The sequence below is a fragment of the Nanorana parkeri genome, unplaced genomic scaffold (genome assembly GCF_000935625.1).
Source record: "Nanorana parkeri isolate BGI_ZX_2015 unplaced genomic scaffold, ASM93562v1 scaffold64, whole genome shotgun sequence".
Classification (NCBI taxonomy): domain Eukaryota; kingdom Metazoa; phylum Chordata; class Amphibia; order Anura; family Dicroglossidae; genus Nanorana; species Nanorana parkeri.
In genome coordinates this window covers 229,706-243,574 of record NW_017306332.1, presented here as the reverse complement: position 1 = coordinate 243,574, position 13,869 = coordinate 229,706, and the positions used below count along the sequence as shown (strand labels likewise).

The 13,869-nt window shown below is 39.4% G+C and overlaps 1 protein-coding gene across 1 annotated transcript in view; it reads right to left on the bottom strand.

Annotated features, from left to right (window-relative positions):
* The window catches only part of AHR (aryl hydrocarbon receptor), a 128,280-nt gene that overhangs the window by 76,963 nt on the left and 37,448 nt on the right, over positions 1-13,869 (bottom strand). Inside the window, exon 2 of the mRNA XM_018576325.1 lies at positions 12,892-13,079. Coding sequence (XP_018431827.1) covers positions 12,892-13,079 — 188 coding nt within the window. The remainder of the gene's footprint in view (positions 1-12,891; positions 13,080-13,869) is intronic.

Below are 13,869 nucleotides of genomic sequence, written 5' to 3'. Positions count from 1 at the left end.
AGTCCAACATCTTAAAATAGATCATGTAAGACAGGGTAGTAAAATGATCAACTTTTCAAATTGTTTTTTATAACATTTAAACTTACACCATCAAGCCTGTTCAGCTTTTCAGGTACCCAATGTGTCACCCTTGTTTGTAGCTAGGGGTGAATAGCTGACATAGTATATTCTCCCATGTTTAATTTAAGGTAAAGAGCAATGTTCACTTTGGTCATGTCAACCAATCAGAAATCATCTTCCATTCTATGATGGATTGAATATATAAGAAGATTTCCATGTACTATTGAGCAACACTGCCTTCTTAAAAATTGTGAATGTGTCTACAACTGTGTGCCTTACAAAGGGACGAGCTATGACATAAAAACACTGCAAACCTCAGCAGATTAGAAAAAGCTTTCAATAAAAAAAGTTACAACACTCCCTTTAAAATGAAGATTCAATTTAGGCTCCTTTCACACGGATCCCCTCCTGATCAGAGCAGTACAGAGCGGATGTCACCACTATGACATCCGTGTCCGTACAGTTTTTTTCTCCATCTTGCAATGGAGGAAAGAACTGAATCTGCCGGACCCCATGCCAGTCTATGGGGAATAATATGTCATGTGTCCGTTTACATCAGATTACCCCCAATCTGGCACGATCGGGTCCAGCGAAATGGATCTCTGATCCATTTGTTTTTCCGGACCTGGCCATAGGAGGGGGTAACCAGGTGTAAATAGATGCCAGTCCGTTTACACACAGCTGCCCATAAAAACGTAAATTGAGCATCTGATCAAGTCCGCCTGAAAAACTGACAGGCGGACCTGATCAGACTGCCTGTATGAAGGGGACCGGCCTCAAAAGTGAATTTTTGGGCGTGTAACATAAAAAGGAAATTAATATTTTTTTATTTTACCATGAGGGATCCGGCATGTAGGTCACTGTGGCAAAATGTAACTGTATTTACTGCTAGCTACAGTTAAATCAATATAACGTATTGTGTGTGCAAATAAGATAAATGAATAAAATGGCCCCACATATAAACTGGTGAGAAGGAGGAGGTTGTGTGTAATACTTTCAGTCATTGCTAAGAAAGACTATTTAGCAAACAATGGAAATTGTCAGGTGTGTGATGACAGAGGAGGCGCTATGTGTAAGCCCTGCACAGGAGTACATATTTTGGTCTAAGGTCCATTAATAGCGAAAAGAAAACAAAATCTTTCCACAAACAACATCAGACCAGAAAACAGCAACATTTCTCTATCATCAAGCTATAATTAAATACAGGAAGCCATAACGAACGTGCCTTCAAAGCAACAAAATCCAAGTATAACTTACAAGGGACTTCATAGATTACAGGATATTTTCTTCAGTCCCTACCCCCCACTCATTCTACAATCACGTATCAAGAGATTTGCATTAAAAGGTAATAGTAAAATCTGACTTCCTGTGCTACCCAGGCTGCATAGTAAGCCACAAGTATATTCAGTTATCAGCTTTTAAAGACAAACAACAACTCTGCTCAATAGGTGCAATAAACCAGTGAAACACAAATATTGTCTAAGAAAAATGACAATACCGCTTAGGACAGAAAGACTACTCACATTTTCTTAAAGTGTATGCAAACCTTAACAATGAACTTTTCGTAATTGCTTGCTTTTGGTCTGTTAACATACCATTGTAGGTGGTTTGTTACATCTGTCTGATAAGTGCAGTTCTCTATAAAACTATAGAACACCTCCTCTCATCATGTCCATAACCAGGAAGGAGATGTCCTAATACAGTTCCCATCACTAAAAGAAAGGGGGCATGTGGAGGGAAATAAAGGAAAAGGAGTCTGGTAAAAGAAAACGGATGTATCCACTACATCTGAGGAATGATATTCTGCTATATATAACATTTTTTGTTCTTGGGTTTAGATCAGGTCTGCTCAAATCCCAGGAGTCAGGTAGCCAATGTTACTTAAAAATGACAGCTGGCACCTAAGCCCGGGTTCACACCTTCGCATCGAATGAATTTGCGTTTTGACAGAAAATGTGTCAAAGACATGCAACACGCTTGCGATGCCATTACTTGTTAATGACAACCCAAACACAGCCGGTAAACCGCAGGCTTTTCCACATGTGTGGCCACGCATCAAATGCACAGGGGAAAAAATGTGGCACGCTTGCAGCTGAAAATGCTGCTTGAGCTACTGTACCATGTTTTTTACATGTGTAGCAGACATTGATTGAATGGGGCCTAACTTTTGAGGTTTTCTCTAGTTGTTGTCAATAGAGCTAGCTCCTGGATTGGACAGACTAGCTCCTAGATTGGACAGACTGGCTCCTGGATTCCATATTAATGTGTCCACTCCTGCTTTAGATACATTTTAAAGAAAAACCTAAAACCTACCTGTGCTACCTCCCATCAAATTGGTTTATATTCTACTTTCTTTCTAAATGGCATTAGGTAACGAAGGGCAACAGAGTGCAATCATAGCTGCAGCAAGCCAGCAGCTGGAACATTCCCCTCAGCTGATACTGGCTCATACAAGAGTTTTTATCCTTCAGAAATTGATGTAAATGTCATGTTTCAGTCAAACATACCATTGCCATAAAGTTGCTGCTATACCTATTGTTAATTTTAAAATATTTAGAGGAAGTTTGAAGTATTTTAAAGGAAGGGAAAACAGTGCAAAAATAAAGCAGCTACAGATCGGGCATTTTAGTGGTCCTAGAGACAAATAAAACCCTGTAAAGAGTCTCATAGATGAACGGGAACATGCTACAACTTGCAGTTACTGTATGAGAAGGAGGAATGTTAAACAAAGCATTCTTTGTAATGACTTCTACATACAGACAGAAATGCATGCAGCTCACTGCCAGCATTAAACAACTCATTTTTGTTTGCCTAGATTTCTCATATTTCTATGATGCCGGTATGAGAATGTCTCTGTCTGAACACAGGGCTGATTGTGAGGCATGTAAAAGTAATGTGCACAGAGGCCAATAACTCCATACTCTTCTTGCCTTCCTTTAAAAGCATTCCCTAGACACAATCACTCAGTGCTTCTGGTTCACTGCACAAAGTGCTCCTCCAGCAACGCATTCTGTGGTATTTCTGAACAAAGCCATGTGGTTTCATAAAACATCTCATCCTGTGTCCGAGACCAGAGATTGTAATATTAATTCAGAAGCCAATCCAACAATCCTTTGAAACCTGTGTGTTGGTCAGCATGTCAAAACATAAAAAAGCAACTGAACACAAGCTTTAGAAAGGGGCCAACATACTGAAAAACAGAGCAATGCCCAAGCACTGATTACATCTACACAATGAACTAGCAATCTACTATCACTATATACTTTCACACACAGACCACAATAAAGCTGGCCATACACTAGGCGCCTCATCGTTCACGGCCAGCTTAAGGGAAGTTAAGAAATGCAACTTGTGAAAGAGTATGCCAAAAAGTACCAACATAACTCTTCTCAAACACCACCAGTTCCCCATAATGCAAGACAAAACTTTAAAATACAAGAAGTTAGGTTTCATCAAACATTAATTAAGCAAACTATACAAATTATCATTAACATAGATAAAATATATATGTAGCAGCTGTTTTATCTGCCAAAGGATTTATATTTATGTTCAGAAATGCTAAAATTTACACAACTGCCATACAGCAGACAGGAAACCTTCCCTTTGCTCTACTGCAGTTAAAGCGGACCTTCACACTCAAAAATCAAATTCTACCAATGCATCACTCTATGTATGATGATTAACAACAACATGGACATGTCAGGTGTAAAATGCTGTGATTCTGAAATACTAAAAACTTGCAGAGCATTCACTTCCTGCTTTGAAAGGGCAAAATTACTTCAGTTTGCCAAAGCAATGCACGCTGGGATTGCCTGGTCATCAGCAGAGCATTGCTGGGAAATCTCAAGGAAAGGCATTTTCCTCCCCTGGAATGATGTGCATGGTCACATGTCTAGTCACATGTCTAGTCACCTGTGCCAGAAATCAAGGAAGTAATAGGAGATCTAGTAATCTGCCCTTAGTAAACATGGCCACTTTTAGAAGACTGGGGAAGAAAAGAGAAATACGTTATGCAATAAATACAAAGCAGGCAATTATCTAGAAGTATGTGTTTGTAGGTTGTCATTACTAAATATTTCTAAAAGGTGTGTTTGTTCATTTTAAAGATATGAGTAAAGGTCCGCATTTAGTAACAATTACAGGGTTTGGCCCTCCCCCACCCCATCACTGGACAGTGAAAATAAAAGCAGCAGACTGATGGGCTTATCTGGTTTCATGTGCTGCTTCTTTCTCTCCTAGTCTGAGCTCTACTGTATATGCAGTGCAAGAGGCTGATACCAAGTAAAAATCAGATACCTTTACTGCTTGTATTAAAAAAAAATACATTTAATGATGTATTAATGATTACAGAGCTAAATCCATTTTATTTCTGCTGTTCAGCATTACCAACCTTGCTGGGCTGTATACAAAAAGATATAGGGCTGAAATACATGCCTTTATTAGAGAAAATGCTGCTCCAGATTCCATCCAGTGATGATCACAAGTCTAGGCATTTTATCACATGATTTCTACAAAACAGGCGGATGAAAGTTCCACCTGGCTGAAGTCCTCATTCTGTAGGGATCATATGATCAAATGCCTATGCATTTTGTCATCTGACCAGCAGAGGAGACCAACGGAAAAGGACAGGTAAATATTGCAGCCCTAAAAATACTCTTTATTTATCCATCTTAAGAAGACTGTAAACATGGTTTTATCAATCCTAATAAGGTTGTTCATATGGCTTTAAATTAAAGTTTAAAGTATAGTTCCACTTTAAAGCAACCCTATTTCTAGAAAATCTGTAAAAGAGGATGTGTAAAGGCGCCAATACACCTTACAATTATCAGCCGGTTTTCAGCCGCAATCGCGTTTTTGTCTGAAATCGGCTAGTTGATGGGAAGTGCACAACCGCAATTACTGTTCAACTGGCTGAATTTTGTCTTTCAAGCAGCCTAGAAAACTTTCGTCTAGTTGGACAAAAATCGACGGATTAGTGGCATTTTCATACAACAAAAATCTCAAGATGAAAACTGCATATGCTCAAAATAAAATGTGGTTGTTCGATTGTCAAAAATTGGCCAGTTAGTGGTGCTGATGAAAGATCATCGCAAACTACATTGGTCTGTGCATGATGGGCAGTTTCAACGAAAATTGAACGAGGGTGCGATGTCAGGACAAAAAAAAGGTGTACAAATGGTTGTAAGGTGTAAGGCCACCTAATACCATTTCGGCTGGCGGAGAATCATATTTTCAATGTCTTAAAGAGCTAAAGGCGCCTCTGGTATACAACATTTTTGGGTGTCTAAGACCGGTTGTTCCTCCCGATAGCCCCTATTTTACTACAGGATACAGTAGTGACAGAACAGCCAGTCAGGGACCAGGTATGTGATCGCTTTCTTTTTCTGATTTTCAGTTTTCATAAATCAGCCCCAAGCAGACGGACAGTTTACAACCACATAATAGCCATTTACTTTGGAAGCATGTAAAAATCAATCATTTTAACATTATGCTCGATCGATACAGAGTCTTAATTTTACCAAGCAACTGTCTACACTGTCTGACACAGGGGAATACCTCCACTTAGTAAAAGCTTGAAGCACAGCACCGAATGAAGCTTTCATTGATAAATACTTGGACTGTACTTCAAAGCATATGAAACGCCACCAGTCTGTTTCATAGCTCTCAGCAGGAGAAAGAAAACCAGGTCATATATCCTCTGGAGGCTGTAGCTAGGAGGCAGCTGCTTCTAAATTAAAACGTGGAAAGCTAAAGGAATATGGAAAATTGTTTCTTTTTAAGTCCTTCATCCTTACTTTATTTCATAAACTTTCACCTTCTAAGACAGAGATGGAGAGTTCAACTTTCAGAGAAACAAAAATAATAAATGCATACACAAGCAAACAACACATATCATTTGTTTGCACTACACGTAAGGCACTTCCTCCTGACAACTAATAAACAAAGCCGAGTACTTTGTAAAATTCCCATCGTTACTTGTGTTGCATAAAGTCAGCTACAAATAAAATAAATTCACCAAAGGCAGCAATTGCCAGCACAGTTCTCCGCATGGGGCTGTCAGAGGCAAAAACTGATTTTAAAACATTGTCGACCAAATGCCCCGACCTCTAAATTTAACCTAACTCCCTGAATCTGCCCTTGGCTTTAAATTTAACCTAACCCCCTGAATCTGACCTTACCTCTAAATTTAACCTAACCCCCTGAATCTGAGCCTAGCTCTAAATTTAACCTACCCCCCGAATCTAACCCTAGCTCTAAATTTAACCTAACCCCCCTGAATCTGACCCTAGCTCTAAATTTAACCTAACCCCCCTGAATCTGACCCTAACCCCCTAAATCTGACCCTGGTTCTAGATTTAACCCAACCCCCTGAATCTGAGCCTAGCTCTAAATTTAGCCTAACCCCCTGAATCTGACCCTAGCTCTAAATTTAGCCTAACCCCCTGAATCTGAGCCTAGCTCTAAATTTAACTTACCCCCTGAATCTGACCCTAGCTCCAAATTTAGCCTAACCCCCTGAATCTGAGCCTAGCTCTAAATTTAACTTACCCCCTGAATCTGAGCCTAGCTCTAAATTTAACTTAACCCCCTGAATCTGACCCTAGAACTAAACTCCGCTAATAAACATTGCTCAAAATGGCCTGAATGATGGAACTGTCTTCACTCTGATAGGCCTTGTGCACCACTACACACCCATGTGATTTTTATGTTCCTATAGGTTTCTAAGGAGCTTGCAATGATTTTGTAAAAATATAGAGAGTTCAGAACTGAAGTCAGTATATGGTTTGTTTTAATTCAGCAAATTGGTCAGTGTTCCTAATTAAGTTGCCTTCTGTGAAATCAATTTATCACAATATCTAAACCGGACACACATGAACTGGTTAAATAACAGCCTTCAACTTATTTCAACTCAGATTAAATGTTTTTCTTTTTAAAAAACCAAACATATCTATTGTTACGGGCAGAAAAATAGGCTTCCTTCCAAGCCAGATGATACGATTGCACATTTATATTTTACTTTCCTCAGGAATTCACACGCCCCCTGTTCGCATCCTGTTATTCACAGGCCGCTTCATCTCAGCTCCAGCTATAGTTTGAGCAATAAATAGAGCCAGTCAGCGAGTCCCTGTATCCTAGCCAACGAATTACAATCTGTGTACAGTATATACTTACATAGAAGGTTACATAACAAAATTGCTTCAGGTAATTATTCCTAGGAGATCACTGTATTTTCTTCAACTAATGTGCACACCTTGATTACAAACACAAAAGGCGATACAACCATTCTACCTTACATTTAGGTTGAGCAGCCCATACCATTTGGTTCCTGCACAGGGCAGATACATTACCCAACAGTGTAAATTATTGCAGTTCAACAAGTCATAGGGAAACTATAAGTGATTTCCTCCACTTCCTTCATATTTCATCTAAGTGCAACATGTGGATGATAAAAGGAAGTGTTAAAAGATGTTTACAAGTTTTATAGGTTGTGTTTGGAGTTGACCTACAAATACAGCATAATGGGCATGGTACAAAGCTGGAGCTGTCAATGTGATGGAAATTGCTTAGCTCGGTTGTAGTCCAATATTACATATCTTCCTGAGATACACAGGATCAGCTAGTAACAACATGCCTTGTGTTTAAAGGGACCCTGTCATCAATCTAAAGCTTGATCCTGAGAAACTCATTCGCTGAAGTTCTCCTGGGAATATCCATTTCCAGAGTGCCCCACAGCTCTCTCACTGGTTCCTCCAGCTGGCCTCCACATCTTTGCAGGACACAGTAATAACAAGGAGGGTGGCCGTAGGAACCAGTGAGAGTTGTATAGGACCAAGAATATCTATACTCTCAGAATTGTCAGTTTTCCAGTGGACTTTTTGGGGGGATGATTTCTACTGATCAATAATTTCAGGCTTTAGATTGGTGACAGGGCAACTTCAAGTGCCCAGGCCTAACTGTCTATGCTGTTATCCAAACAAACAGAAAATGTGCTTCTAATCCATGACTTCTATATCCTAGAGGAGACTGAAAAAAAAAACACCACTTTCTGTCAAGTATTCTCAAAGTGATGGTTACTATAACTGTAGTCATCCAAGCCTCAGGTCTTTTGTTCACCGTGAAGGACATAGAAAAAGAAGCAGAAAACGTATAGCCTCCTACACTTCAGAGGTAGCCACAATAACCAATCAGATTCTTCTTTCATACTCTCAAAGGGAACACCTGCCCAACAGAAATGTCAGAAATCTAGAAGACAAACTTGAATATAGGCTTCACAATAATAAACCACTTGAGTACTGGCCTGTACATACCCCTTGATTACCAGGCCACTTTCAGTGTTGTCATAGTTTGACTGCCAATATAATCAGTCATGCAATGTTTATTCAAATGAGCTTCATGACATTTTTGGAAACACAATGAGGGGAATTTATCAAAATCTGGAGCAGCTGTGCACAGCAACCAATCAGCTTCTCAATTTAATTTTCAAATCTTAGCTGAACAAACTGAAGAGAGAAGCTGATTGGTTGCCATGGACAATTGCTCCAGATTTTCTCTGCTACAGTTTTGATAAATTCCCCTCATAGAGCTTTCTTTCGGTAGTAGATAATAACCACCAGGCTTTTCATTTTTACTATATAAAAGACAAAAAGACAAACATTGAGGTGCTTAAACATTCACTTCACACTCACATACAGTGGGAGGATGATAAGGAGAAGATGTGCATGATAAGGGAGGTGTTAATATACAGAGACAGGATGGAGATGAGATGTACAGAAGAGGAGTGGGGTGTAAGGTTTAAAGTCAATCTCATAATCACCTTGAATCTGCTGCGGTCTATGATCTGCTAGTAATGAATGATCCCTCACTCACTATCTAGAGGAGACTGAAAAAAAAAACACCACTTTCTGTCAAGTATTCTCAAAGTGATGGTTACTATAACTGTAGTCATCCAAGCCTCAGGTCTTTTGTTCACCGTGAAGGACATAGAAAAAGAAGCAGAAAACGTATAGCCTCCTACACTTCAGAGGTAGCCACAATAACCAATCAGATTCTTCTTTCATACTCTCAAAGGGAACACCTGCCCAACAGAAATGTCAGAAATCTAGAAGACAAACTTGAATATAGGCTTCACAATAATAAACCACTTGAGTACTGGCCTGTACATACCCCTTGATTACCAGGCCACTTTCAGTGTTGTCATAGTTTGACTGCCAATATAATCAGTCATGCAATGTTTATTCAAATGAGCTTCATGACATTTTTGGAAACACAATGAGGGGAATTTATCAAAATCTGGAGCAGCTGTGCACAGCAACCAATCAGCTTCTCAATTTAATTTTCAAATCTTAGCTGAACAAACTGAAGAGAGAAGCTGATTGGTTGCCATGGACAATTGCTCCAGATTTTCTCTGCTACAGTTTTGATAAATTCCCCTCATAGAGCTTTCTTTCGGTAGTAGATAATAACCACCAGGCTTTTCATTTTTACTATATAAAAGACAAAAAGACAAACATTGAGGTGCTTAAACATTCACTTCACACTCACATACAGTGGGAGGATGATAAGGAGAAGATGTGCATGATAAGGGAGGTGTTAATATACAGAGACAGGATGGAGATGAGATGTACAGAAGAGGAGTGGGGTGTAAGGTTTAAAGTCAATCTCATAATCACCTTGAATCTGCTGCGGTCTATGATCTGCTAGTAATGAATGATCCCTCACTCACTAAATCCTCCTTCCTCTGTTGTGAAAGGAAGGTGAGGGCCCTCAAATGTAAACAATTGTCATCACAAGGTACAGAGCCACTCTGGTTGGCTCTGTACATTGTGCCTGTGATCTCAGCAGTCATATGCCATCTCAACCCTTACAATGTTGTATGACAAATTTAACACCGAGAAGCCACAATTGTATTGGAAAACCCCAAATGCTGAATTGTCTGCATGTATATAATTAAGAATTATTGTAATAGGAAATGCTAAAAAATAAAAAAATAAACACTTAATACAGCATTTCTGTTGCATAATTATATTAAATAAAAAGCATAATGGAAAGCTCTGCTTTCATTTACTAGCAGACAAGACTTGAAAATTAGCCTTAAGCAATGCATGATGTAGTTCACAAGTACAGCTGTATCTTCCTTCCTTAGCTACAGGGAAGGATCAGTAATGTGCTATAAATTACTTTGTCTTCTTCAAGGAGAACTCTTCCCCCTTTTAACCACCAACTTTACACTAGGTGACTCTAGATTACAATAAATCCAGTAATGGATGCCATTTGTTACACATTTTAAATACATATATTGTGTCCAGTTTTGCAACAACTCTGCATTTAAAACAATCTCTGTAGACACGGACACAAAAATATGAACTCTTATTTTTTTTATTTAACAAATAGAACTCTTATTTAAAGTAATAAAAAGACACTTTCTCATTTCACAAGACAAAAAATGATGACAGTGCCTCCAAATGTAAAACAATTATATAATAGGAGAGGAAAGAAAAAGATTTAGTAGAAGCAAATGTTAGAGATAAACTCTGGCCTCATCTGCTTCTGCCACATGCCCCTACCTCTGGTGCTTTGTGGAGATCTGTGTCGCTCTGCAATTTTCTGTTCAGCCCCTCCCCACTGTGCACCTCTTCCATTTTGTAGGAACAGAGCCTCATACAAGACCCACTGACTGACTAAGCCTGTCTTTGACACATCCCATGAGTTTTAAGGGTTGTCAGCCATGGCTGCTGTGTCCTATGTGGTACACACAACCTCCACAGAGCTAGTTCATCTGAGACAGAGTTACTGCAGAGTCCACATCTCCCCCCCCCCACCTCCCACACACTGAATACTAAAAGTGGCAGCTAACCACACACTGCAAGTTGGGGTAAATTATGAAATGATGAGTACTCTTACACACCGTAAACCCCCATGACACCTTTGCCTTGAAAGGGCATATGCAGTAGGCACTTTTTGCATTGTTGCTCCACAGACTAACATTTCTCCCCATATTCACTGATAGGAAACTCGTATAAGAAATAAGATGGGTGATACCCATATACATAATAGTGTAGGGTTGTCAGCATGAGCTCTAAATGCTCTACAAATAAGGATCAGTGTATATAAAAGCTGAATTCTTTAACATGAGTTTAGTTCATTCTCATAAGGGTTGACAGACTAACATCATGGTCAGTTGCAATGTAGGGCCTGCTAGAGAAAACACGGATACTTTATTATGGTAGTACAACAGTGGTGAGTTCCCCAGTTACCCTAAAAGATGCCTTGGAGTACAGCTTGCACCGGAAAGGTTTTGCTAGTCTTAGGGCTTCTTAGGGATCCCAGAGTAGTTATAGAACTAGAAGAAGCCACGGGCTGCTCTTCCATTTCTAAGGTGGTATGCACAATGGCAATAAGACCTGAGAAGGTTTCTTTATGTCTGACGGCTGCTTGTGTGTCCTCAGGGACAAAAATAATCAATCAAGGATTTCAAAGACTCCTCATCAGACACAGGCTCTGCAGCAGAAGGCTCAGAGGCCGTTATAGCTGCGAGTAGATTAGACAATAATTCTGGAGGGAAAGGCATTAAAGTATGCTTACATCCTCTGCTTTCAAAGACAGCAGCCAAAGTTGCCATTTGGCCCATAAACTCCTGCATAACTGCATGAAGCTGAGGAGGGGACCACACCCAATAGAGCAAAGGAGAAATGTAGTGACTCGTGTAAGGGAACAGGGTCCAGGCTGTCTGTGTCGGGCCCATGAGATTAGGAGGTGTTATGCCAGGCTGGTCATTATTTTTAGTTTACCCGTGTCCAAATCTTCCTGTATTTGAATCCTGTGTTCCTCAATGAAGGACAAAGAAATATCAATTAGGAGAAAATATGAGTTTATTTTCCTTTTTTCCTAACGTTTGATATTATTTTGTATTTAACTTTGCATTTTTACATGTGGCATATAAAGAATATACAGACCTTTCTTTTTATGCAAGGAAAATGCTTACAAAAAACACAAAAAACTTTCAATCCCATTTCCACCTTTGCAGAGGTATTTAAAAAAAACATATGTAGCTGATGTACTGTATATGAACACAGAAACTGAATTTTGTTTAAGCTTTTCTCTTCATATCCACATGGAAATTTCTGCCTCTGTACTGTGCAAGAAATGTGTGTATATCTTCCCCCCCTTTCCAGACATGTATTGTGTGTAAAGGCAGAGCTGGTGTTTACTGATCATGTTACAATGGGTGACAGGGAGGGGGGCAGCTGATTACAGTCTGACTCCCTGGTGTCTGACTGAATTTTCTGTGGAGAAAATTTTTACTTTTTAGGCTTCAAGCCTAATAAAACCTTCATAAAAAAAAATTTAGAAATCCTGCAATGCGAGTCATGAAAACGTGCACACATGTACATCATCACTGCACCTCCACATTACCACAATAAATGCAAATCACTTACAAAAGGTGGAAATGGACTTTAAAGATTTATTACAAAAGTAAATCCATATTAGAACTGTATAATAAATCTGCAAATGCTACAAATGTCTATATCTTAATAATTAGATTTGAACAAAGCCATGAGCTCTTGCTAAGTCAAAGCAGAAGATTTTGGTTTCTGAGAAACAAAGATAGAAACAACACTGACTGCAAACAGCCCAATGTTTGCTTTACATCCAATAGTTAGAAAAGGTACAAATGCTTAGTAAGAGGAAGGGGGTAACATTTTGGTTCTCCTGCTCTTAATGTTGAGTATCATAGAACATGGTTTCTACTGAAATTAAGTATATTTTAATGTACTTGGCAACAAGGAATACAAAACAAAATATGGGAGGACATCATTATTCATATCTTACCTTCAAAAAAGCCCTTGGCCCTGAGAAAACTGACACTTAGCCTGAGCACAGAAAGTTTGTCAAGTTTAGTTATGATTTCCTGCGGGAAGGGCAAGAGACTGGCTAATCTATCCAGCTCAGTATTGAGACGGTCTCTGTGCCTCTTTGACGGGTTTGACTTGATTCCATCACTCGGCGTTGGCTTGGACCTGCCGAGAAGAAAAAAGAAAACTCATAAATATCTGATCAGTGATAATATGCTTTGCAGAAACACCATATGTCTCCTTCCTACAGTCTATGACAGGCTTATCGGATGTATATGTGCATGGTGTGGCATGTAAATTATATTTCGACTGTAGGATCAACTCCAAACAAGAAAAAATGCAACATCTATAAGTACACATTCATTTAATTATTTTTAATCTTTTGATATATTAACTGATAGAGGAAACTGATTGCATCATAGCTCTTGTCATATCACGACACACTGGGGATGACTTCCTAATGGAACAGAGTCTGTTCACTTAGCAAAGTGAATGTTTTTAAACCGAGTGTTATGTTTTCTTTGACTACCCAATCATGTACAATGGAAATACAAATAAAAGAACAATATTTTGTAATTAGGTAAAGCTTCACTTTATTTAATAACATTTACTTTGCTAAGTGAACAGTCTCTACTACTGGGGTCCTAAGGCTGGGTTCACACCTGGGCGTTTTTCAGCACTGATCGAAGCGCAGAAAAATGCTCAGCAAGTGAAATCCCATAATTTCCTATGGGCATGGTTCCCACCTGGGCGTATTTCAGCGCGTGGAAACGCGCTGAAAAACTCCCTACGCCCAAAGAAGTACAGGAGCTTCTTTGGGGCGTATTTCAGCGCGTATCGATTGGCATCCCCGAGTGTGGCTCGGGGTTAACAAAGCAGTAACCCCGAGCCACACTCAGGAATACAGCATAGGTCTTACCTTGTCCGCGATCCCTGCTGTGTCCTCCGGACGCTG